The following is a 21,486-nucleotide window of genomic DNA, read 5'->3' on the forward strand; positions in this document are numbered from 1 at the left end:
CAAATTGCTGCAGAGGCTGTGCGTGTTCGCTTGAGAGAGCCGAAGATACGCTTGATCGAAGCACCAAATAATTTGGCTGAAGACTCCTTTCTTCAGCGCCAGAGCTGTCCAATCTGGTGCTTGACCCCACCAATCACGTTATGCCATCGCCCACAAACGTCGCCATCGAAGGACAACCGCAGCTCAGAGGAAGCTTAGCTTCTCGACCCCCTGTCGTGCCAGTCTTCCACTTGTTCCACTTACTGTATCTTCACTTGGCGAAACTTTCGCGCTTCTGCACATCAATAATGGTGGTGCCCCTATGCGAAGATGCTAATTCGGATACTTGAAGGGATGCATGCCGTCGCTCGTGCGGATAGCGGCAGCGATTATACACGCGATTGTCACTACTCAAACAGTTCTGAAGAAATTTATTATCACGACCTTTCCACTTCGTAGTATGCAGGTATTCAGCAGGGGTATGCAGCAACGATCCACAATTGAGGATACCTTTTACAAAAAGATGGGTGGATCTTGAACGACCATTCAAGTGTAACAAGTACGACGATTGGGGTCGCGATAACTTGGATTAACCTACTTGCAATATTACATTTGCAGTGGAAGGCGCGTTGGATTTCATGGCGCCTTCTTCATCAGACAAGAACGAAGACTTTTCCGACAGACCTCTTGCAGACTATTTCTGGATCGCAGGACTTGATGGCCAAGATCTGCTTGATGCGTACACGAATCACCATGAGGAGCGGGACTCCTTCCTCTCGAATGAGGCTCCTTCGAACAGAGCGGTAGAAGATACTATTCAAGAAGACGCTGCAGAAGAGGAGCGTGCAGACTCATGCATCGATTCACCCACGGTATCAACCAAGCACTCGCGCCATAACTCGTATCAAAGACTATCTAGGCTGCCATCTGATGCACGATCATCGATACAGTCATTGGATAAGCTCACTTACCTACCAAGCATTCGCAGCAATGCCACCATCCGACGTGTGGTCTCCTCGAGTCGCCAATCACTCATGCCTTCTTCGCCTGGCTTACCCAACCCGAAGGAAGGTGTACAAGCGTCCACAGCACTAAACGATGCCGATTTTGACGATGTGCTGAAGAGGTTTGCGAGCGACAGGGACTCATTCTATCTGGACCTCAACTTCAAGAGTGAAGCTGTCGCACCTAAGCCGAGTAGGTCAATTCAAAAACCACAGCCACGGACACAGCGCATCGTTGCGAAAGAGCTCGAGCCCGCGCCTCTGCCCAACAGAACACTTGGCAGCGTACGAAGGCACATGTCTTTTAAGGACATGAACAGCACGAAGAGGCAACCATCGATCGCTAGAAGGCTCTCGACCAAATCTGCGCGTCGCGTGAGTAGCTATAATTCGGTTATGCCCTTGCCGCAACCGCACCAAGCTTATCCGGACGAGCATCCATTGAAACGATCGTTTGAACCGGTCTTGTTGGACAGATATCCACCACCTTCGATGGTCGAAGAACTTAAGCGAAGAAACCAATTTCCAGATTATGTGCCTATGTTCGCATTCCCGAATGACGTCCACATCATATCTTCAGATACCCGGCCAGCAGCGAAATGGCACGAGTTCTTTCTCACAGCATCCGATAACTCGAAGACTCCTGCTGTCTGCGTGGTGGTCTGGATACCACTTGATCGCAAGACAGCTGATGATCTAGAGAAGAGGTGCGAAGAGTGGAGGGTAGCTCATATGACTGGCGCCGAGAGAGAACTAGCGGGATCCCTAGGTGAGCGGCTTGCGGCTGAAAGAGCGAAACTGTCAAGACTACTAGCGAAGCTATCTTCTGCTGGTTCAGGCACTGTGACCCGCGATGAGCTCGACGACGAAATTGGTGTGGTCGAAGAGAAGATAGCGCTCATGTCAGACATGCTCAAGCCATTGAGGCATGGTGCTGCCAACAGAATTGAAGGCCTTACAGATGGAGATTCAGGCCTGTGGGTTCCACGAGCATATGGAATCATGGGCCGAGACCAATCAATGGTGGCCTTTTGGAAGGAATGGCTCAAAGCCATCATTGTGCCCATGATGGATGGGGCCGTTCTTCGCGTTCCTGCGAGCTCACCAAGAGTTGGTATGTGGCAGCCACTTGAGCGTTACGTACATACGATCTGTACGCAAGCTTTGCAGCCAATGTCTTCGAAGGTGCAGGTTGAAGTCGTCGTTCGAGAGCTTCGATTGTACGCGAGGAAGGAAGCACGAAACGAACTGCCAGGTAGCAGAACGACTGATCTCTACCCACTCTTCAGATGCCTCACGATTCCGAATATTGTCGTCTTGTTCGAATACCTGCTCGCCGAATCACGCATCATTCTGGTCTCGACATATACTTCGTTACTGAAACTGGCCAGCAATGCCTTGCTGTCCCTACTATGGCCATTCGAGTGGTCAGGTGTTCACATTCCTGTGCTACCAACTCGTCTAATGGAAGTCCTTGAAGCGCCCGTACCTTATATTTGTGGGGTCGTCAGAAAGAACGATAATCTTGCCACGCCACAAGACGATGGTGATTTCGTTATGGTCGATCTCGACAAGAACGAATTACATGCTACAGCTCATCCTCCGCAATTGCCAAAACAGCAAAGACGCAAGCTCATGTCTCTGTTATACCTTGCAGCTCCGCATCAACAGACTCGCGGTGTGCCGACTGGTCCGCCAGCATATACTTACGAAGCATTCCCAAATGATATGTTTGTGTCCGAGCACGCATCCATATTTGCGCCTATCGTTCCATCCACAGAGCTTGAACGGTTGGCCAGTCTCAGCTCGACGCAGTTTGGAAGGTATGCTACATCCAGCAACACTAACAGACCCCTTGTTTTCAACGCCTTCGTCCAGGCGAAGCCTCGGAGTGCGTCTGGCATGGAACGACCTCGAACAAGCTCTACAGTCCGGAGACCAAGCCACACAGCAGGATCTGACCAGATATCTCCGGTCACCGCAACCTTTCCGCCTCTACCTGGGACCCCTCAGTCAAGGAAGGATTCTGGATATGCACTGCAGACTTCGTTGCGAGAGCAACGCTCTGGCTATTTCGACACCAGATCGAAGCATAGCCCCTCCAATTTGAGGCGCAAAGCAAGCTTGCCTTTTGTAAAACACAATGCAACGTCTTCTCAGGCTTCGGACATACCGACGTTCACAGGCAGCTCAACGTACGCGCCATCGACTTATGCACAGTCGACATTAGCCGCCTCAACCGTCATGCCAGGAATGCCTTACCAACCAGTGAGAAACACAGAAACCACGAGTTGGGTCGAAGGACATTGTATGCAGTGGCGCGCAACGATGACAGGCACGACCTGCTCTATATGCAATGAGAAAAGCGATGATGGCCTATTCAAGTGTATCGATTGTCCAGTGCTAGCACATGGCCGCTGTGCACCACAGATCTGCCTTCCGTGTCCAGCGGCGTTCTATCCCGACCAGATCCGGGCAGCGTTCGCCAGGCTGTTCACTAGCCTCCTCTACAACTATCGAAGATTCATGCTCCCTGCTGATGCAGCTCAGCGTAAAGCTGGGTTGCGTGAGAAGTTCGGCGTCGATGCGTGGACCCGAAGTCTGCCACCTGATCATGCCGAATACATGATGTTTTTCAAGGATACACAGGCCTTCGATGGATTCGTCAACGAGCGTGAAACAAAAAGTATGTCGACATCAGACTCTATAGCTCTGTTTGATGCTCTAATGGTCGCCAAGAAGTCCAGATCGAAGGGGGTCAGATCAAGTATTGCAGTAACCCTTGGTGGCCGCAACCCGTTCGCCGGTCGATCGCACAGCGGTGGTGTACCCGCAGAGTGGCTATCAGACAGCTCCTCGCACGTTTGGAGGGTGGTGTCGACACCTCACTCCTCGGAAAGAGCAGAACTTGGCGCAGGAGAGAAAGGTCGTGAGTATCGAAAAGTGGTTAGCCGAACTCCAGCGAAGCTCGAAGCTGAGCTGTTTGCCCCTCCTCCAACGCCAAAGATACCAAATGTGGTTGTGCCTCAGCCAAAGGGCAAGAAAAGTCTGCGTCACAGAATGAATGGCCTGAGTATGCATGCGCCTTGATGCGCCAATGTCTAGAAGCGTACTATACAATCAGACTCTTTTTCGAGAGAACAATGTGCCAGTCGTCAACTGGCCCTTCTCACCTATGCCACTCCGCCACTCAAGAGCAATCTGTCCTAGAGCGGTTCTACCGTCTCGTTTCAGATTTGCCTTGAGCTCATCGACGCCCTCACTGGTATCAGCGTTTTGTTCGACAAGGAAAGCAAGCTGCAGAACATCTCGGGGATTCAAGAACGGGTTCTCTTCTTGATGGCCATCATCCATGTCCCAATTGAGAGAGGTTGTCTTGAACGGAGTATGTCCCAGCAACTTCGCGTGCTCAAGCACAAGGCCACCCTCCGACACGTTCTCGAGCTGTGCCTCGAGAACATATCTGACCAGCATCGACCGTCCATACGGCCCCAGAGATTTATCAGGGACCTCCTGCGGTGCTAACTCAGTGGCCTTCGTCCTCACGCTCAGACATGGTTGGGCCTGAAATTGGTACAGCTTTCGGAAAGAGCGGACTCTGCCAGTTGACGCAGCGTCGGACGATAGTGCGTTCTCGGTATAGGTCAGGTTGACTACTAAAACATGATTGCCCTCTTCCTTGAGGTCAAACCGCACGATTTGCTGGACCGAAGCGCCATATGCGAGGGTCGTGGTCTGGTCATCTTCGCTATCTGAGGGCGACAGTGGAATCTGCTGCTGAGAAGGAGTCTGCATATCAGCCGTCAGGCGGACACCTGAGATACTTTTGGATGTATTTCCTTCCACCAACTCATTGTTCGCACACAACGAGCAAGAGAACGTCTCGCCCACATACGCTGAGCCGAACGCCGGAGGTAACGATAAATTGGACGAAAGTAGGAATTCCTGATCAGACGATTCAGCTGGATATGCCAGCGACGCCGAACTTGGAATCTTGGCGAGATTATCGGTGGGAAGAGGGTGCTGCTGAGCTAGAGATGGGCGAGCGAGTCTGTATAGTAGATGAGAAATGAAGCATTTCTACGAGCAAGTACATAATCTACCTTAGGACTAATACATGGATCAGCATGCCTCATTGCGATTGAGGGCTACAAAAGTTCACACCTTTTAGGGACACGCTGTGTGGTTCTCTGGGTAGATTGCCTGTATCTGACCTGGGACGGGCCATTCTGGTTTACTGGCGGATTGCAGATGCGAATTCCTGATGCACACCAACGAGCCTGGTCGAGGTTTCCTAAAACCTGGCTGTGGTTTTGGAATATATTCGACTGACCGTGAGTGGACACGTGATCTTTGAAAAGGCGTCAAGGACTCACACCCGACCCAGGTTGACTGCGGTATCTCTTGCCACGTGCGATGGATCTGAGATATGGAATAGAGCACTCTCGGTTGTGGTAGAAGGCTTACGAGGCTTGTGTAGCGAAACGAATGGCAGAGGCAACCCTGACGCACGTGATTTATCCTTCTGCAAAAGCAGAAGCGAACGACACCGTTGCCGTGCCAGCAGAACGCGCTAATTCTGACGCATTGCTTGTAAACCCCGCAAGTTGAAACTGACCCCAGGCTTACCAGTCGCATACCAAATTGCTTGTAACATCCACACCAAGTCATCTGTACCTACCTGTTACAAAGACAAAGACATCGCCACAATGCGCATGACAAGAGCTGCGCTTCGCGCACAAGCACAAACTGAAGACCAGCCAGAGCCTGAACACCAAGATTACATCCAGAAAGAGCAGGCATTGCGCTCACGATTCTCGGCTCATATCCACGAAGATCCTCTTGTGTTGGAGGCCGAAGGCACGCCTGAAACAAGAACCTACAGTACACATGCTTCTCCTGTAAGACTAGCTTTACGCGACATCACAGACGAGAATTATCCCCAGGCTGATTTGGATGTTGAGGTTCAATCACAAACACCACTGAAAGCACAGCAAGAGGCGCAGCTGCAGGAGGAAAAGCAAGATCTACGTAAATCGACAAGGAAGTCTACAGCGAAGGCTAAGGGCCGGACTAAGAAGAAGATTGAATCGCCTGTTGTTGTTGAGGTCGAAGCAGAGATATCTGAAGTGTCGGAAGAGCCAGTGCCAGCAGAGCCAGGAATGCTAGAGGAAGACGTTTTCGACACAGCAGAAGAGCAAGAAAACATTGAGGCACCAGACGAACAGCAGCAAGCGGTAATCGAGGAGGAGCCTGCACCAGTCGTCACGGAAATACCAGGGCCAGATCCAGAGGTCCAAGAAGAAGAACAACTTCTCGAAGGCACGACTCGATCCCCAGCCTCAAGAACCCCCAAGTTCGATCCTGCCATTCATCTCCCAGAAGCCGAAGCAAGCGCATCCGAAGACTCATTCGTACATTCCATCACAAGCAGATCGCCTGCGAAGATCAACCAACCACCAAGTGAGGACATACAGCAATCTGTATCATTCGACAGCAGCTTACAAACACATACACCTACTCTAAGGAGAACCTCGTCTACCAAGTTCGAAGAGTCGTTCGAAGCTATGGACTCTCTAGAGGACACCATCGAGCAGATGACTGCAGGCTTGCCTCTCGTTCCAGCCGAAGAGATGGACTCGCCTGACTCTCCTCTCAAGGTCGATAGGCAGTCCTTGAAACCACAGGGTGGTTCAGTCACCCCCAACAGCTCCGCTGTCAGAACTCCAAGCACAGCTAGCTCTAAGCTTCAATCCGTGGTAAGAGCTCAAGACAAAGAGAATACTCCTCCAGTGGCTAAGACACCTCTGGCGAAGAGTAAAACACCGTCGAAGGCCAAGACACCCCTCACAAAGGAAGCAACACCGCTGAAGACCAGAACGCCATCAGCGAAGAAGCCAAGTCCACTCAAGCCAGTTCCAGCATCTGCTAGAAAGAAAACCACAAATACAACTGCCAAACCAGCGGCACCAGCGGCAGTAGTCAAGAAGCCGGTCGCTCCCGCCCAACCACCGAAACCAACACGAAAGTCTGTCATGACCTCCACCACCACAAAGCCACAGACCACAACCAGAAAGTCAACTCTACCACCAACTAGAAAACCCGCTCCAAAACAACCCCTAGCGAACACAACAAACACCAAAGCAGAGCCTAAGAAGCCAGCAGCCCCGGAGATCAAGAGTCACCAGTCCGGCATGTCCTTCTCGAACTCTCCCGCCAAACAACAACCAAATATCCAGAGACGAATCACTAGCGGCGGTGTCCTCTCCACAGCAAAACCAGGCTTCATCCCCTCCAAATCCGCCAAACCGCCCACAACATCCACATTCGCTCTACCCGGCGAAGCAATCGCAGAAAAACTGAAAGCACAGAAGGAAGCACGAGAAGAGAAGATGAGAGCGCCACAACCAAAACTCACACTTGCTGAGCAAAAAACCGCGAAGTTAAAAGCTGATCGGGAGGCACGGGAGGAGCGGGTGCGTTTGAATCAGATGAAGGCGGAGAAGGAGATGGAGGAGAAGAAGGCGGCGAGACCGACGGGTGGTAATGTCCTCACTGTTAGTAAGGCTAGAGCCGAGGCTGCTGAGAGGGGACGACTCGCAAGTAAGGAGTGGGCGGAGAAGATGATGATGAAGAAGCAGGGGACCGGTGGTGTTGCGGTTTGATTGGACCATATTCTTTGCTCGGGGGTACATCAGTACGTTTCATGATAGCGTTGGCACGAATTATCCTTGATAACGAATTGAGCCCGTTTCTGACGATGTGGCCTACTTGTTCTCGGTGTTTCTGTACTGTGCTTGAGTCGGTGTTATCTGCACATTGGCATGTGGATAGCTCGGCTGGTGGGTTAATGCGGAGAACACGTTAAAGAGGTCGACATTTGATCGGTGATCAGATGATAGATCAGCATACTGGAATCCCTCAGAGTGTCGCCAACCCACCAAGCGATATGCAATATCCTCCGGGAGCCCTGAGTTCCGACCTCAAATTGATGTTAACACCTTCAGACATACTCCACATTCGTTACAAGGACCTGGTGTCTGCCAGACTACGGAATGGACGCTCGGAAAAACCGAGCACCAACCTCAGCGTCCGTCCTGCCTGACTCGAAGCCTCGACTGTGCGCGCTGAGAGAAGGAAAACGTGCTTGTTTATTGGCGAATCGTGTTTTGGTCTCAATTCAGTGTCTTGGTAGACGACTTCCAAAATAATCTTCTTGCGCGGAGACTCTCCATAGAGATAAGCTTGATGAGCTTGCGGTTTCGTTCCTGCAATCATCCCTTCATGGAGCTCTTCAGACCCGGCGGTGCTTTTCTCACATAGTGGGCTGTACCTTCCTGGTTGCGCGAAGAGAATCTAGTGTGCTTGCCGGTTTTTGGGGGGTGCCTTCCTCGTACGCTTGGTCATACCTTCCAATCCTTCCTTCTATGCTTGGCCGCGCCTTCGCTTTGTGCTTGGACGTGCCTTCCTCTTGTTGTGGATCGCGACTGCCTTACGCACAAGGGCATGAGTGCCTTCCTTCGAATGGCAGCTCCTTCACTTTGGTCGCACTTGCTCGATTTGGCCGTGGCTTGATCGGTATTGCCGTGTCTGGCCCCCCTAACCGTGGTGTCATGGTCATAGACCCGCCTGCAATGCAGTGGATGGAGAGAGGTATGCGCAAAAAGGATATGACTGGGCCTGGGCCTAGCCCGATCTGCTGGTGGGTGTATTTGCATCATTGCGCCCGAAGCGGACCTAGTAGTGCCGCAGTCCTCACAATCATAAAATCCTGTCGTGCTCTTGTCTCGAGAACATGCTGACCAGTAACAGTCCTGATCAGATTCGAGACACAGTCCTCAATGGTCTCGCAAGCCGCGGATCCATGTCAATCGCGTATTGTCGTTCAGCGTATAAGCATGCCACGTGGATGCAATTGAATGTATCGTGACTCGTCGTCCACAACAGACCCTCCTCATCCCGCAGCCTCGCCTTCAGCGGTCTCAACTGGTATCCTCACCAACGTCCCGGGCAGCACTCCCTCTTGTACATTTGACTTCTCGCCCCCCGCACTCGCGTCCACAACCTTCGGCAACTGACCCCCAACCATGCTCAGCACCCCAAGCACATTACTCCAGTTCTTGAGCACCTCGCTGACCGCTTCCGTCCCATCTCTGAGTGTGGATAGTTTTTCTTCCAGTGTAGCCATTTGAGATGCAAGTTGGGAGGAGAGATCGCGGAGTTGGCGGAGGTTCTCGAGTTCGGCTTTCTTTTGGTTGATGCGGGATTGGAGGGCTGAGGATTGTTGGGAAGGGTAGAGAGAGGGGCGGTGGGACATTGTGTGAGGTTGAGGCGCTGAAGAATGTGACGGGTGCTGCTTGGTACAGTTGGTCGACGAAAGGGAGTGTAGTCGAAGTGCAATGTGCTGAAGCGGTGTAAAGTGGGCATGAATCGGGTGGCTTTCACATGTGTTAAGGAATCACGATCAGCCCGCTTGACGCGAGGGCTTCAAGCACTCTACGCGTCGCCTAAGCTCCCCGATTGAGATCAATGTTTACTCTTAACCGATATTGGTTAGCATTAAAGAAACAACCCAGGATGTACGAGTAGCCTGGCAGATGAATAGAGCTTACCATACTGCACGCAACTCCTCTCCTCAAGTCGCACCGCAATATTGCTATGCTGATACACGATCTCCAACGGTACATCTATGGCTAGGTTGAATGAGGTGCCTGCGCCTGCACCCGAAACACTTGAAGCTGGTAAGTCTTGCCTTGTGGAAGCAACGATCGAGCCTCTAGCCAGAGCCGTGCTTGCTGCACTTCCCAGATACTGACAACTTGCAGTCAAGCGGAAATTCATTAGGCAGAACCGAGAAATTGCTAGAATCAATACAAACCAGTCCATACGCATACGAAACCTTGAGACAGAGATCTCACGATTGCTCGCCGAGAACATTGCGATTCGAGAAGAAGCGATTCATGTAAAAGTAGAGGCAGAGAAATGGAAGGCAGCTCACAGGCTCAACAAAGAGGTGGTGCGCATGAAAGAGCAGCTAGAAGAGAAATTGTCCGAGGTAAATGCGTTGGTTGGTGAGCTTGGTGCTTTGCCAGAGAAGGTCGCGAGACGGTCGAGCCAGCGAAGAAGGAAAGATGGCTTTGTTTCCGACCTAGTGAGGACGACTGAAGATCGGGAGCCGAGACACAGACAAACTATTCTCGAGCAGGAAGGACGTCTGCCGGCAATACTGGAGGATAAATACTATCCGCGGAGGACTTTGGAGGCCAAAGAGATCCACGCGCTCAAAGGCGATGCACACGATGATGCGACTGAGTCGCCTGACCTTGGACCGCCTCCAGTTGCGCATTTCGATGAGGCCGAAGCTGTCACTTTTGATGCTAGGCGGTCGCCTAGGAGGACGTCCACTGAGCTAATTGAGGAAAGTGAGAGGTCAACGAGGCCTTCGAACACAGGTGTTGAGAATCGTCGGAAGAGGAGGACTAGTACACTCCTGCAGTCGTCAGATCTCAACACAACCACAATGCTAGAGCCGGAAGTCGCAGAGGAGACCGCACCAGAGCCAGAAGAGGAACCACTAAAGAAAGTGGTGCCAGCGCAACCTCAGTCAATACTGAAGACAGGCGCGAAACGCAAGCTCGGAGTATCGGAACTCGAAGACACGAGCAGAGTATCGAAGGAACTGGACGACTTCATTTTCCAGCGTAGAGCCGCTGTACCTGCTGCGACAATAAAACCATCGAGGTTCTCAAGACCAACACGACAGCAGAATCAGGAGGACGAAGAAGACGTGAAGGATGCCGAATCGCATTTGTTAGAGAGGCCGGCGCAACCAGCGCGCAAGATTTTGGCGCCTAAGAGCACTAACTCGCCCACAAAGAGGAGGGTTGGATCTTCTTTCGACAAGTCTGACGCTGACAAGGACGAGGATAAAGCTGTGAAACCAGAAAAGAGGATTGTGTCGAGAGTCAGAGCACGACCCACGATCACTGAGATACCACCTGCGGTAAAACTCACTGCAGACGAAGACCCAAGCGATGGCTTGAATGACAAGCAGCAGGCTCGTATGGCACCGAAGACGCCAGCTGCCGAGTTGGATAACATACTGTCTCCAATTTCGACCGAACCTTCAACGAAGCATCAGCCACCAAAAGAGATGGCGATCACCAACTCCGTAGAAGATGTTCTTAATGGTAGCATCGGTCGAAACTCTCGAAGAGCGAAAGCGGCCGTCAGCTATGCCGAGCCAAATCTGAGAGACAAGATGAGAAGACCTGGAAAGGCTTTGGTCAGTGCAGTGGAGGGCTTGTCCAAGTCACAGTATGACGGGGATATCTCGCAAGCAAGAACTGTCAATGGAGACACCGGAACGGAAAGTGCAAGACAGAACCGAGAACCTGTCAACCATATCGGAATGAAAGAGGACCGGGGCGTTGGGAAAGAACAAGAGCTGAGCAGTTGGCAGGATAGAGCTCAAAACGGCAAGAGCGAACCAGCCAGTCCACTGAGAGGGAAGGTTGCACCTGCTACCCGCTTTTGCGACCGACATGAGGACGAGCTGAGCAAGGCAGTATCAAGATTGTCGATGTTCGAGCCGCGGTCGTCGAGTCCTGTTGCTGTCGAGCATGCAAATGCAGTACCTGACATTGCGCCGCACTCGAAGTCGAAAAGGCATCCAGTCCAGCTGTCATCAACACAACAATCGGCACCCCAGCCCAGACCAAGTTCTGCAGCATCGAGGGCAAGACGGCCAAGCTCAGTCTCAGAAGTCAGACCCGCAGAGTCAGACAGCGGCCAAAGCAACACAGCAGCCCATGTCAAAAGGTCTGCAAGCGTCTCGACCTTGCCCACTGTCAGCCAGCTAAGCAGCAGAGCAACTTCGAGAACCAGATTAGCGGCAGCAGTGGATCAGTCAGCAATGGACGCAGACGACCAAGGAGGACAGAGAAGCAGGAGTAGTGCTCTTTCGCGAAGGCGCAGTATGATGGTTTAGTAGTATCCTCCAGCGATGCGATGCTGTTGAGCGTTGAGTTTGGGCGTTACTCGTTGATTTGATCGAGCGTTGAAGATACCACTCTCGTTAGACTTGCGAATTATCTATGGAGTAGACCTTCATCGAACTCTGAGGTCAGAACAAATTTCAAGCTTGAGCGTCAGCTGGTGATTATAGGTAGCCTCAAGGGAGGTACTAGTATTGCAGGTGAGCCGCCCTTGCTCAGGCTCTCATGGTCGCGATTGCAACCTCCGGGTAGTGGTGATGATACAGATGGTAACGTTTTTGACCTACTAGTAGTCAACGCGCACCCCTAGTTTTCCGCGCACTGTTCAATTGATCAGTAACAGTAGTAAACTTAGGCTTAGCGGGTATGATCTGCTTCACTGCAGAGCACAGTAATGCCAGCTTTCTTTCTCACGCAATTACAGCGATAACTATTAACAGCGTTACTACTGGAACAGCACTGTTCGTAGCTACTATTGCGTTTAACTTGGTGTTTCGGAGTTCGATGTTACGGCGCAGCCGAACATAGCATGCCATATGCGCGCAGCCCGAAATCGTAGCCAAGATTGGCACGATTCTGTTACCTTTTGCCGGGCAGACCGCTGCGCTCTGACATTCGAACACCGTATAAGCAGCGAGTGTAGGTATAAGTGCAGAGAGAATTCCAATGGGCGCGGAACAGTAGGGGTGCGCGTTAACTACAGTAAGTCAAAGATGTTAATGAGCGAAGGATTGCCAGTCATGGTCCTGCCGTCAAAATTTCAATGACTTGTCATCCTAGTAGCTCCGACCTTTTCTAAGCCGCTCAATTCCTCAGGTCTAGTGTTCCTTCAAGTTCTGGTTGGATCAAATCAGACTTCGACCAGGGTCTCCCGTAGTACAAATATCTCAGTTTCCCAATATCAAGCCCCTCAGCTCTCGAGCCAGAGACCATAAAGGAACGAGGTGGAACACGCCTGTCCCTCAGGATTGAGGCTCGAGGCTATTAAGATAGCCTACATTCTGGCTCGACTGCACTTTACTGTAGAGATATATTCGATGGGGTTCCTTCGCTTCGGAGTCGGCTAGGTCCCGGGTGGGGATGGGGCTGAGAAGCGTGAATAAACTTACAGTAACTCCGTACCTTGCACCAGTATCAGATCGCTTGTAGCATATTAGTCCAAACTTCTCTCTATGTATGTCAATCCTCGCGAAGCGATCCGAGCATCTATTCTCGTCCGGCGTCGCTGACGATCGCGAGTAGAATGACAGGTTCGGATGTCTGTCGTGTCGCCGACCACACGACCATGGTTGCTGGTTCAAGCTGTGCTCAACTGAATCCTTGTGGGTGTCGCCGTCCGGACGGTGGAAGCTGCTTCGCAATAGTGATATTCGCATCACATTATCACTGACATAGACGCACCGAGCTGAATGCGGGAACATACGAGAGCATATAGATGTAGTCCTGTCCAATATGACTGATTCACGTGGAAAGCTTTTGTCAAAATATCTGATTCACCTCTCTAGCACGGCGAGTTTGTTTGTGTGAGCGCAGTTCAAGCAACACACCCCAACACCTCCGCAGGATCCTGATACCCTGTACTGTAATCGAATCTATGTACCCGATATGCTTCCAGATCTCCCGTTCAGTTCGCAAAAGCAAATGCTTTTCTATACCATGCTGCCAATGACAAAAGACTCGCACAAAACAGCTTCATCCAAAAGTTCCCCCATGTCATCATCGTCGTTCAACCTCTTACATGCAAGCACCACCGTCAATGCCGATGATCTTGCCGTTGATCCATTCACCGTCCTGGGAAGCCAAGAAGCAGGTAACACGGGCAACATCCATTGGCATACCGACTCTGTTCATTGGGGACCAGGTAGCGGCGAACTCATCGACTTGGTCGTCCGACAGGTTGGCACCGTTTGGAATGTACTCTCTGCAGACGGCGTGGTACATATCTGTCTTGATACCACCCGGAGCGACAGCGTTGACTGTGATCTTCTTGTCACCAGCGTCGATGGCCATGCATCGGACGAAGGTCTCGATTGCACCTTTTGAGCCGGAGTAGACAGCGTGCATCGGGACACCCTTGGCCTGACCGGTGATGGAACCCATGAGGATAATTCGACCGTATGGCTCAAGGTTCTTGTATGCTTCTCTTGCGACGAAGAATTGACCTCTCGTGTTGATGGCGAAGACTCGGTCGAATTCCTCCTCTGTGACATCCTTCAGGTGACCGAACGAGACAACACCGGAGTTGGAGACGACGATGTCGAGCTTGCCGAAGTGCTTCTTGGCCTGGGCGAACATGTCGATGGTTTCTTGGACGTTGGCGACGTTGGCCTTGATGGCGATGGAGTCTCGGCCCATCTTCTTGATTTCTTGTACGAGCTCATCGGCAGCTTTGGAGGAGTTGGCGTAGTTGACGACTACGTCGGCGCCTCGGCGGGCGAGTTCGAGGGCGGTCTCTCGACCCATGCCACGGCCTGGAAGGAAGTGTCAGTTTTGGTTCGGCTGGATATCTGCTCGCGTGATCTAGACGTACCTGAGCCAGTAACGAGGGCGACCTTGCCGGTCAGGAGGTAGCTCTGGTGAGGAGCAAGGGCGCCTGGGTTTCCGTTCATCTTGGCGGTTGTTCTGGTGATTGCTGGGTAGACTGGAAGAGAGGGACGTGAAGATTCAACAGAAAGTACGATACTGGGAATGATGTAGAGGGGAAAGAGTATGTCGTTTTATGAAGAGGTCTGCGATGGTCAAGAGGGAAGCTGGTCCGGAGATAGAACGGCACGTCGATATTTTTCTATTTCTGTTGGAGGCTCACTCCCATCATGCTCACACCGCCGGAGCAACCAAGTCTCACTTTTTTCGTGTTGGTGGTGGGGGCGTGAACAGAAGCCGCATTTTAGTGGGGATGCGCTTGTCCAGGGATTTTTAGAAATCAAGGTATGATTTGCGGGCTCCGATATAGCAGAGATAGCTCGAATACTATTGGAGCCAAGCATGGTTGAATCCGGGACTGGTGTCTCTGTACATGCCCTTGGCTGTGCTGTAGGAGCACCAGCAGTAGACCTACCTAGGTAGAGACGCATGATGGCCTGAAAGGCACGGTCTTATCGATAGTTACCAAGACCCTGGCAAACCCGGAACTACTCCAAGATGCAGAATCTGGAGGGAGACAAGCATGCGGTGTAGCGGTCTTGTTCCTCTACACAGCCATATCAGCGACAATAATGAACAAGATGCATACGTGCACATTTCATTAACACCAACAACCATCTGATGGAGTACCATCGCGTTCAAGCACGTCTGAAAACTGTTGATTCATGTTGTCCTTCCCGACCGTCCGCAAACGTTCACATTATTTTTGGCGTGCCCGACCGGAGCGTCAAGCGGTAGCGCCGGCCGCTGTGTCACGTGGCTAAGTCTCTCGCATTGGCTCCACTATGAAGCAATCTCCAGAAGCGCGAGTCGTGAGCTGATCATGGCAGAAGTCGATGCCGTACTTCCACTCTTTGTACATCGCAAGTTTGAAAGACCGAACACGCGACGACCTCTGGCCTAACCACGCACCACAGCTTTGCTTGTTGCATAGACATATTGTGTTTAGCCGGGAGCCGGATAGGTCAAAGGTTAGGATTCAACGAAAGCTAAAATGATCGCCAGATGGCTCCTGCCGAAAACCCATGCACGCCACGAGCTCTGTACCTGCAGCAGATCTTATTCGCATGCCTTGGTCATGCTCGTCTGTCGTCACCTGTACTATTGACAAGCACGCGCCTCGACTGTGTCCATACAAAGTGTTTGTGTCAGATGCAAGTGCGGCGTATGGGATGCCGTCCAAGCCGTTGCGACTGCGAAATGCCATATACCGCCCAAGCCACTTCATATCTTGGCCCGCCGTTTCTCTCTGCGTTCCATATTTTCTGCACCTACTCGAAGTCAGGTGAAAGCATCCGGCATTCAGCGTCTAGATTCAGTAGGCTCTTGCTCCGCTGGGCTTCTACTACGGATTGCTTCGGTCGGTCCCCCTCAAATTTCCATGTACATGTCGATGAGGGAGCGGCGGTGAGCCATGGGGTAAGTCAGGAAGAAAGTTATTGGAAGTCCCCCCGCTCTGCACGCAGCTTGTCGTAACGAAGCACCGCACCCAAAAGTGTTTGGGCCCCAAGCACGCTATACAGGTCAGCACAGTGTGATCAGTACTGCGTGGTCCGATGCAAAGACTTACCAGTCTTCTGGACTACAGTACTCTTGAGGGTTGTGACTCACACCGTCCTTTGTGACGGTGAAAATCATCGAGGTCGGACAGCGCCTGTTGGTATATACGGAGTCGTGTCCTTACGGATCGTCAGTTCACCATTCAATGAATGCCAGCTTCTAGAGAAGGCTCCAAGAACCATGCAACTACTTACCTGCACCACTAATCATTGGCTTCCATAACTGCCCATCAGTGCATGTCATCGGCAGACCTTCGCATACCTCCACTGCACTGTCTTGAACGGTAGCGACACAATCCTCATGGAAGGTAACTGCTGGACTGTCGACAAGCTCTTTCCATTCTAAGCGGCAGCCTTTCTCGCTGTCGGTCTCGGCGATGTGTTGAAACTGGTCCCGACACTCCTTCTCGATAATGGCAAGCTGGTCGTCGGACGTATGACGGATGTCCAGTGTAAAAGTGACGGTATGTGCCATTGTGTTGATTGACCCGGGAGCCATGTTGAGGATGCCAGTAGTTGCAAGGCCATTGTGCCCCTTAGCGATCTTATTGGCTTGCACGATGAGCTTTGCAGCGCACAGCATGGAGTCCATGCGTGCGTTCATTGGCGTAGTGCCGGCGTGGGTATCACGGCCCTTGACAGTTATCTCGAACCATTTGAACGCCTGAACACCTTTTACGACACCTATCTTCCTGTTCTCCATCTCAAGGATAGGGCCTTGTTCAATGTGCAACTCAAAATGCGCTGCGAAGGGAAAGTCCTTGTATGAGGCTGTTTGCTCACCAAGATAACCTATTCTTTCTAGCTCCTGCTTCATCGTGTGCTTAGTGCCGTCCTCGCTAGCACTTACTTCAGGCAAGTTCCAGGCAGTATCGAGCGGTACTGCTTCAGCCCATACACCAGACGATACAGCCATCATCGGAAATCTGGAAGCGGTCAATTACAATATAAGAGTGGTACGGTCGTCACCCACCTAGCACCTTCTTCATTGGTCCAATTCACAACTCCAATACTGCCTTCTGTCTGGACTTGGTGTTCATGCAGCACTTTGAGGGCTTCCAGGCCGGCATTGACACCGAGTATGCCGTCATATCGTCCCCCGGTTGGCTGGGTGTCTAAGTGGCTTCCCATCATCACGGGAGGCGCTGTCCGGTTCTTGCCAGGTCGTATGGCGAATTGGTTGCCCATCTGATCGACGGAGTATGTGCATCCTATCGACTCAACTGTGGATTTGAACCAGTCCCGGACCTGCTTGTCTGCGTCGTTGAGACTCAACCGAGCCATGCCTGTCTCTGTCGGATCATTCCCATATGGGTGAGCTTGGCCATATTCGCAACCTTCGTGTATTGCTTGCATAAGCCTGTCTTGTTTGACCTTCAGAGCGGCGAAGTCATGTTTCATCTTGATAAATCTTGGGCTACGTCCCCCATTCACAAGATCCACCGACGGTGCCATAGCGGGACGCTGGTAGGTGAATGCAGAGACTCTTCCCAGAGATCCGATGCACCTCTGTAAGGAACCGCGAAGAAAGAAGGGAGATGAGGACAGCACGGACATACGAGCGGTAGGTGGCTTCGCAGCAAATATTGTGATGTGACGCTCGCCTCGGCTGCTTTCTATCAGCTATCATCAGCAGCCTCACCTTGCGATATGTAAAAGCAAGCACATCTCCATGTCGGAAGAGGTTTAGCTCAGGCATCATGAGGACATATCCGTCGGCTACTCCCCACCAGTGTTCCGATCCAGGCATCCATGCTGCCTCTCGCATTGCACTCTTCCTTCCTCGATTTCACCCTGCACCATCACCGAACCTGGTTGCTTGCATCGTGTCAGGTGCCAAGGGGCGAGATGCTCGGGATTCGCTTGCCGTTGTCATTTGCTAAGCATGCAGCTCCATGCTGGACCCGTTAACACCACGCCGCGTGAGAAAACACGTCACAGCTCCCCTCGTCAATGGAACCAGAACTTTTAACGCAGTTGATTTGGCTTCCAGAATTGCGACCGCATCCATTATTTTGAACGTTGTATTCAAGGCGCTTTGCAGAGTTTCTTGACTGATGTTCTGGTGTCAGAGGCGTCCTCCCCAGAGCTTCGCCAATCCACGATGGCTATTCGCTCGCTCTTGCCAAATCTGTCCCAGCGTTCACTTCTTCACTTCCTGATGTCTCGTGCTTGTATCAAAAATTTGTCACCTCCTCGGTCTCGACTCGAAGTTCATCGTATGGTGAGACCAAGCCTAAGTACAACGCGTCGATCTTAGTCGCTGTAACACGTCAAACAATTGTGCGGCAAAGCATGTCCATGGACTTGATCTCTCAAGTTGTCCCACCTCCAAATTTCTCTTCTATATTCTGCATATCTTGCCCGTAAAGGGATAGGCTGCACTGATCATCTCCTTACCAGGAATCAAGAAGAATGAGTAGCCCTGCTAATGAGCAACAAACTGTACATGGGGACGTCGACCAGGACACGCCATCCACATCGTCGAACTCAACTGTCGAGAACCACAAGAACTTGGCAGACTGGGTCTTGGGACTAGGAGGCTTCATTCATCCTGACCTCAAAATAGTTCATCATGTTGACAAAGGTTTTCACGCGGTTGTTCAAGACGGGAAAGTCCTACCAGCAAAAACTCGAATTGCTAGCTGTCCGATGACGGCAACTCTCTCTGTCCTGAATGTACTGAATGTTGCACCTTTCGAGCATCATGGGACCAAGTTTCCTGATGCGTTCCTCGAGAAGTATACTTTCGCGACCGATGTGCTTCAAACTTTCTTCTTGATGGAGCAGTATGTGCTGGGGAGTCGGTCGTGGTGGGCGCAATACCTCCGAACCTTGCCAACAATAGAGGCTGTGGACACGCTACAGTTCGAGTCCGACGAAGATATAGCGTGGATTAGGGGCACAAATCTCGAAGCAGCCCTGGGCGCACAAGCGCGGAGATGGAAGGACCAGTTCGAGGAGGCGAATGCATTTTTGCAGCGGCTGGACTGGGAGCATGCAAAGAATGGCGCATACCATTACAGGTTATTCAGATGGGCATCGACGATATTTGGCAGCAGAAGTTTCACCTCACAGGTTTTGGACGACACAAAGCCAGCAGACACGGCGCGACCCATGGGCAAAAGAGAACCTGGTCATCAGATGCTGTCGAAATTGTTCTCCGATCGTTTTGCGGTACTCCTTCCACTGCTCGATATTCTCAACCACCGACCAGCAGCTCTAGTTGAATGGCAGGCAAGAATAAGCTACGTGGGCCTGCAGATATTAGAGGAGTACCAATCCGGGCAAGAAGTATACAACAACTACGGGCCGCGCGAGAATGAGGGCCTTCTGATGAGCTACGGCTTCGTCCTGGAAAACAATCCATACGAGCATGTCCTCATCAGCATCAATGCGCATCCTGGATCACCGCTCGAAATTGCAAGGACTTGGCCGAAGGACGACCGATCAAATGACAATTACAATTGCTACATCTTCGACATCGGGCATCCAATTGTGGCAGAAGCTAAATGGCTCGAAAGAGCTCTGTTCTCATATGATTTGCTGGATAGCATCTCTGTCATGTGCGCCAATGATCGCGAACTCCAGGCCATGTACAATAAGCGACAAACGTTGATGAGCAGTGCCTTACCGAATCATTTTGAGGATTTCAGAAACCTCCTAGCGACACTAGCCCAAATCATGTACGACAGCAGCGCTCGGGCAAAGCGTATACAGCGTACCGATCCGGCACGAAACGACCCCCCAGTCACAGCACGCACGCAAAAGCAGAAACATGCACATCTATACAGAAAGAAGCAGGTCGAGATACTCCAAGCCGCAGAAGGCGTTTGCGCATTCGCTTTGCTCAATGCATGTACAGACCAACAGCCGTCAGATCTGCTGCTCAGCATACAGATGAAACTCCCGCATGTATATTCTCCTCAGCTTGAAAGCATATGTTCACGGCTACCATGCCTGACAAGCAAGAATGAGTTGTTCACCTCGGCTTCCCTCATCGAGCTCCTGCCATCTCCGACAGCTAATGGCGTCCGGTCCACTCTCAGGAGTGTTGAGAATGCAATACTCGAATCGATACCTTCGCATATAAGGGAACACCAAGATAGAGTCAAGACAAGCTACACGATCACACTTTCCGCATTGTGTTTGACACATCGCTCGGAGGCTCAACTACCTCCGCGCTTATCAACTTGGGCACAAGAGATGACAGCATCATACCCGCCTGAGGACCCGAACTGGTATTATGTGCCATCCCCAGGCCCCTGGGCGCCAGGCGAAGAACCACCGCCAGCACTCATGACACTTCTGGGAGCGATACCGAAAGTAGTAGGACAGACAGCTATTGATAGCACGACAAGATCGTGGCTCGATCCACCAATGATCTGCTGGGCTTGGAACGTGATGGAGGAAGAAGGCTTGAGAGTCCCTATTGAGATCGAGAGGTTCGTAAGCGAGGAACCTGCGCAGGTCGAAGGGGTTAGCGGTTTCTTGCTATACTGCAAGCAGTATTGAATGGCGCAAACACAGGCAGAAACGCCAATGGAGAGCTCAAATGATACTTTAAACCGCTCGACGTCGGGCTGCTAACGAACGAAATACACAGCCTGGGTGTACCCCGGACATGGCAACTGCGCTTCGAATAAGCGAGGATTTTTACACAGGCATTATCATTCCATAGCTAGCATACTTTCGCATAAAGAGCTTCATTTTTGTTTCATCGTTCCACTATCTCAACGTTCCGTATTCGGCTCACGGCGTTTTAGGTACCTACTTTGTTGATTGGATCAGATCAGTAAGATCAGGCAGCTGAATTTGTGCAACATCCAGTGTTGTCTCTACTTACACATTCAAGCGTTCGACCAAAGCTGAATCTGGCTAACAATCTAGATAGGGGTTGCTGACAAGGTGAAGGTCGAACTGAAGCTTCAGGTTTCATACTCGATAAGGAAGAAACTCTCTTATGCCACTAGTGACAACATGGGAGTCCTCCAGAGCAAGAGGAAGTGCATCTCAGGAGTGCTACACCTGAAAGCAGAAACAGAAGTGAAGGTAGAGCACTTCTGCGACCGAGTGGAATATTCAGTTATGGACTGGGGAGGGTGCCATGCGAGCCTGATCGTCTGATTCCGAACTTCATTGTTCAGGCAAGCCTGCTTCAAGTGGCGGAGTGCAGATCGTCAGAATTAGTGGTTCTATGGGCAACCTGAGTTGAGGCATGACTCTCGATGCAGACCAAATCTACGGGGTAGTGGAGGATTGGGTGTAGATACTGTGAATACGATGGCAGAGAGCGGGAAGGCG

At 51.5% G+C, this 21,486-nt stretch overlaps 8 protein-coding genes across 8 annotated transcripts; 4 read left to right on the plus strand and 4 right to left on the minus strand.

The window, feature by feature from the left end:
• Positions 1–617: 617 nt before the first annotated feature.
• On the plus strand, positions 618–4,073 carry PMZ80_003269 (uncharacterized protein; the record flags this gene model as incomplete). The annotated part of the gene is made up of 1 exon (XM_064871698.1): positions 618–4,073. The coding sequence occupies one exon, from the start codon at positions 618–620 to the stop codon at positions 4,071–4,073; it is 3,456 nt and encodes a 1,151-aa protein (XP_064732078.1).
• A 30-nt stretch (positions 4,074–4,103) lies between these two features.
• On the minus strand, positions 4,104–5,211 carry PMZ80_003270 (uncharacterized protein; the record flags this gene model as incomplete). Its single annotated transcript, XM_064871699.1, has 3 exons — positions 4,104–5,034; positions 5,087–5,093; positions 5,148–5,211. 3 exons carry the CDS (start codon positions 5,209–5,211, stop codon positions 4,104–4,106), a joined length of 1,002 nt encoding a protein of 333 aa, XP_064732079.1.
• Positions 5,212–5,692: 481 nt separating this feature from the next.
• Positions 5,693–7,648, plus strand: PMZ80_003271 (uncharacterized protein; the record flags this gene model as incomplete). The annotated part of the gene is made up of 1 exon (XM_064871700.1): positions 5,693–7,648. The coding sequence occupies one exon, from the start codon at positions 5,693–5,695 to the stop codon at positions 7,646–7,648; it is 1,956 nt and encodes a 651-aa protein (XP_064732080.1).
• A 1,289-nt stretch (positions 7,649–8,937) lies between these two features.
• On the minus strand, positions 8,938–9,300 carry DAD2 (DASH complex subunit dad2; the record flags this gene model as incomplete). The annotated part of the gene is made up of 1 exon (XM_064871701.1): positions 8,938–9,300. The coding sequence occupies one exon, from the start codon at positions 9,298–9,300 to the stop codon at positions 8,938–8,940; it is 363 nt and encodes a 120-aa protein (XP_064732081.1).
• A 372-nt stretch (positions 9,301–9,672) lies between these two features.
• Positions 9,673–11,973, plus strand: PMZ80_003273 (uncharacterized protein; the record flags this gene model as incomplete). The annotated part of the gene is made up of 2 exons (XM_064871702.1): positions 9,673–9,724; positions 9,809–11,973. 2 exons carry the CDS (start codon positions 9,673–9,675, stop codon positions 11,971–11,973), a joined length of 2,217 nt encoding a protein of 738 aa, XP_064732082.1.
• A 1,741-nt stretch (positions 11,974–13,714) lies between these two features.
• Positions 13,715–14,589, minus strand: THR1_2 (Trihydroxynaphthalene reductase; the record flags this gene model as incomplete). Its single annotated transcript, XM_064871703.1, has 2 exons — positions 13,715–14,451; positions 14,511–14,589. The coding sequence occupies 2 exons, from the start codon at positions 14,587–14,589 to the stop codon at positions 13,715–13,717; spliced, it is 816 nt and encodes a 271-aa protein (XP_064732083.1).
• Positions 14,590–16,369: 1,780 nt separating this feature from the next.
• Positions 16,370–17,637, minus strand: PMZ80_003275 (uncharacterized protein; the record flags this gene model as incomplete). The annotated part of the gene is made up of 2 exons (XM_064871704.1): positions 16,370–17,108; positions 17,156–17,637. The coding sequence occupies 2 exons, from the start codon at positions 17,635–17,637 to the stop codon at positions 16,370–16,372; spliced, it is 1,221 nt and encodes a 406-aa protein (XP_064732084.1).
• Positions 17,638–18,597: 960 nt separating this feature from the next.
• Positions 18,598–20,697, plus strand: PMZ80_003276 (uncharacterized protein; the record flags this gene model as incomplete). Its single annotated transcript, XM_064871705.1, has 1 exon — positions 18,598–20,697. One exon carries the CDS (start codon positions 18,598–18,600, stop codon positions 20,695–20,697), a length of 2,100 nt encoding a protein of 699 aa, XP_064732085.1.
• Between the last annotated feature and the right edge of the window lie 789 nt (positions 20,698–21,486).

This window comes from Knufia obscura (assembly GCF_036327395.1).
Source record: "Knufia obscura strain CCFEE 5817 isolate CBS 148926 chromosome Unknown scaffold_3, whole genome shotgun sequence".
Lineage (NCBI taxonomy): Eukaryota > Fungi > Ascomycota > Eurotiomycetes > Chaetothyriales > Trichomeriaceae > Knufia > Knufia obscura.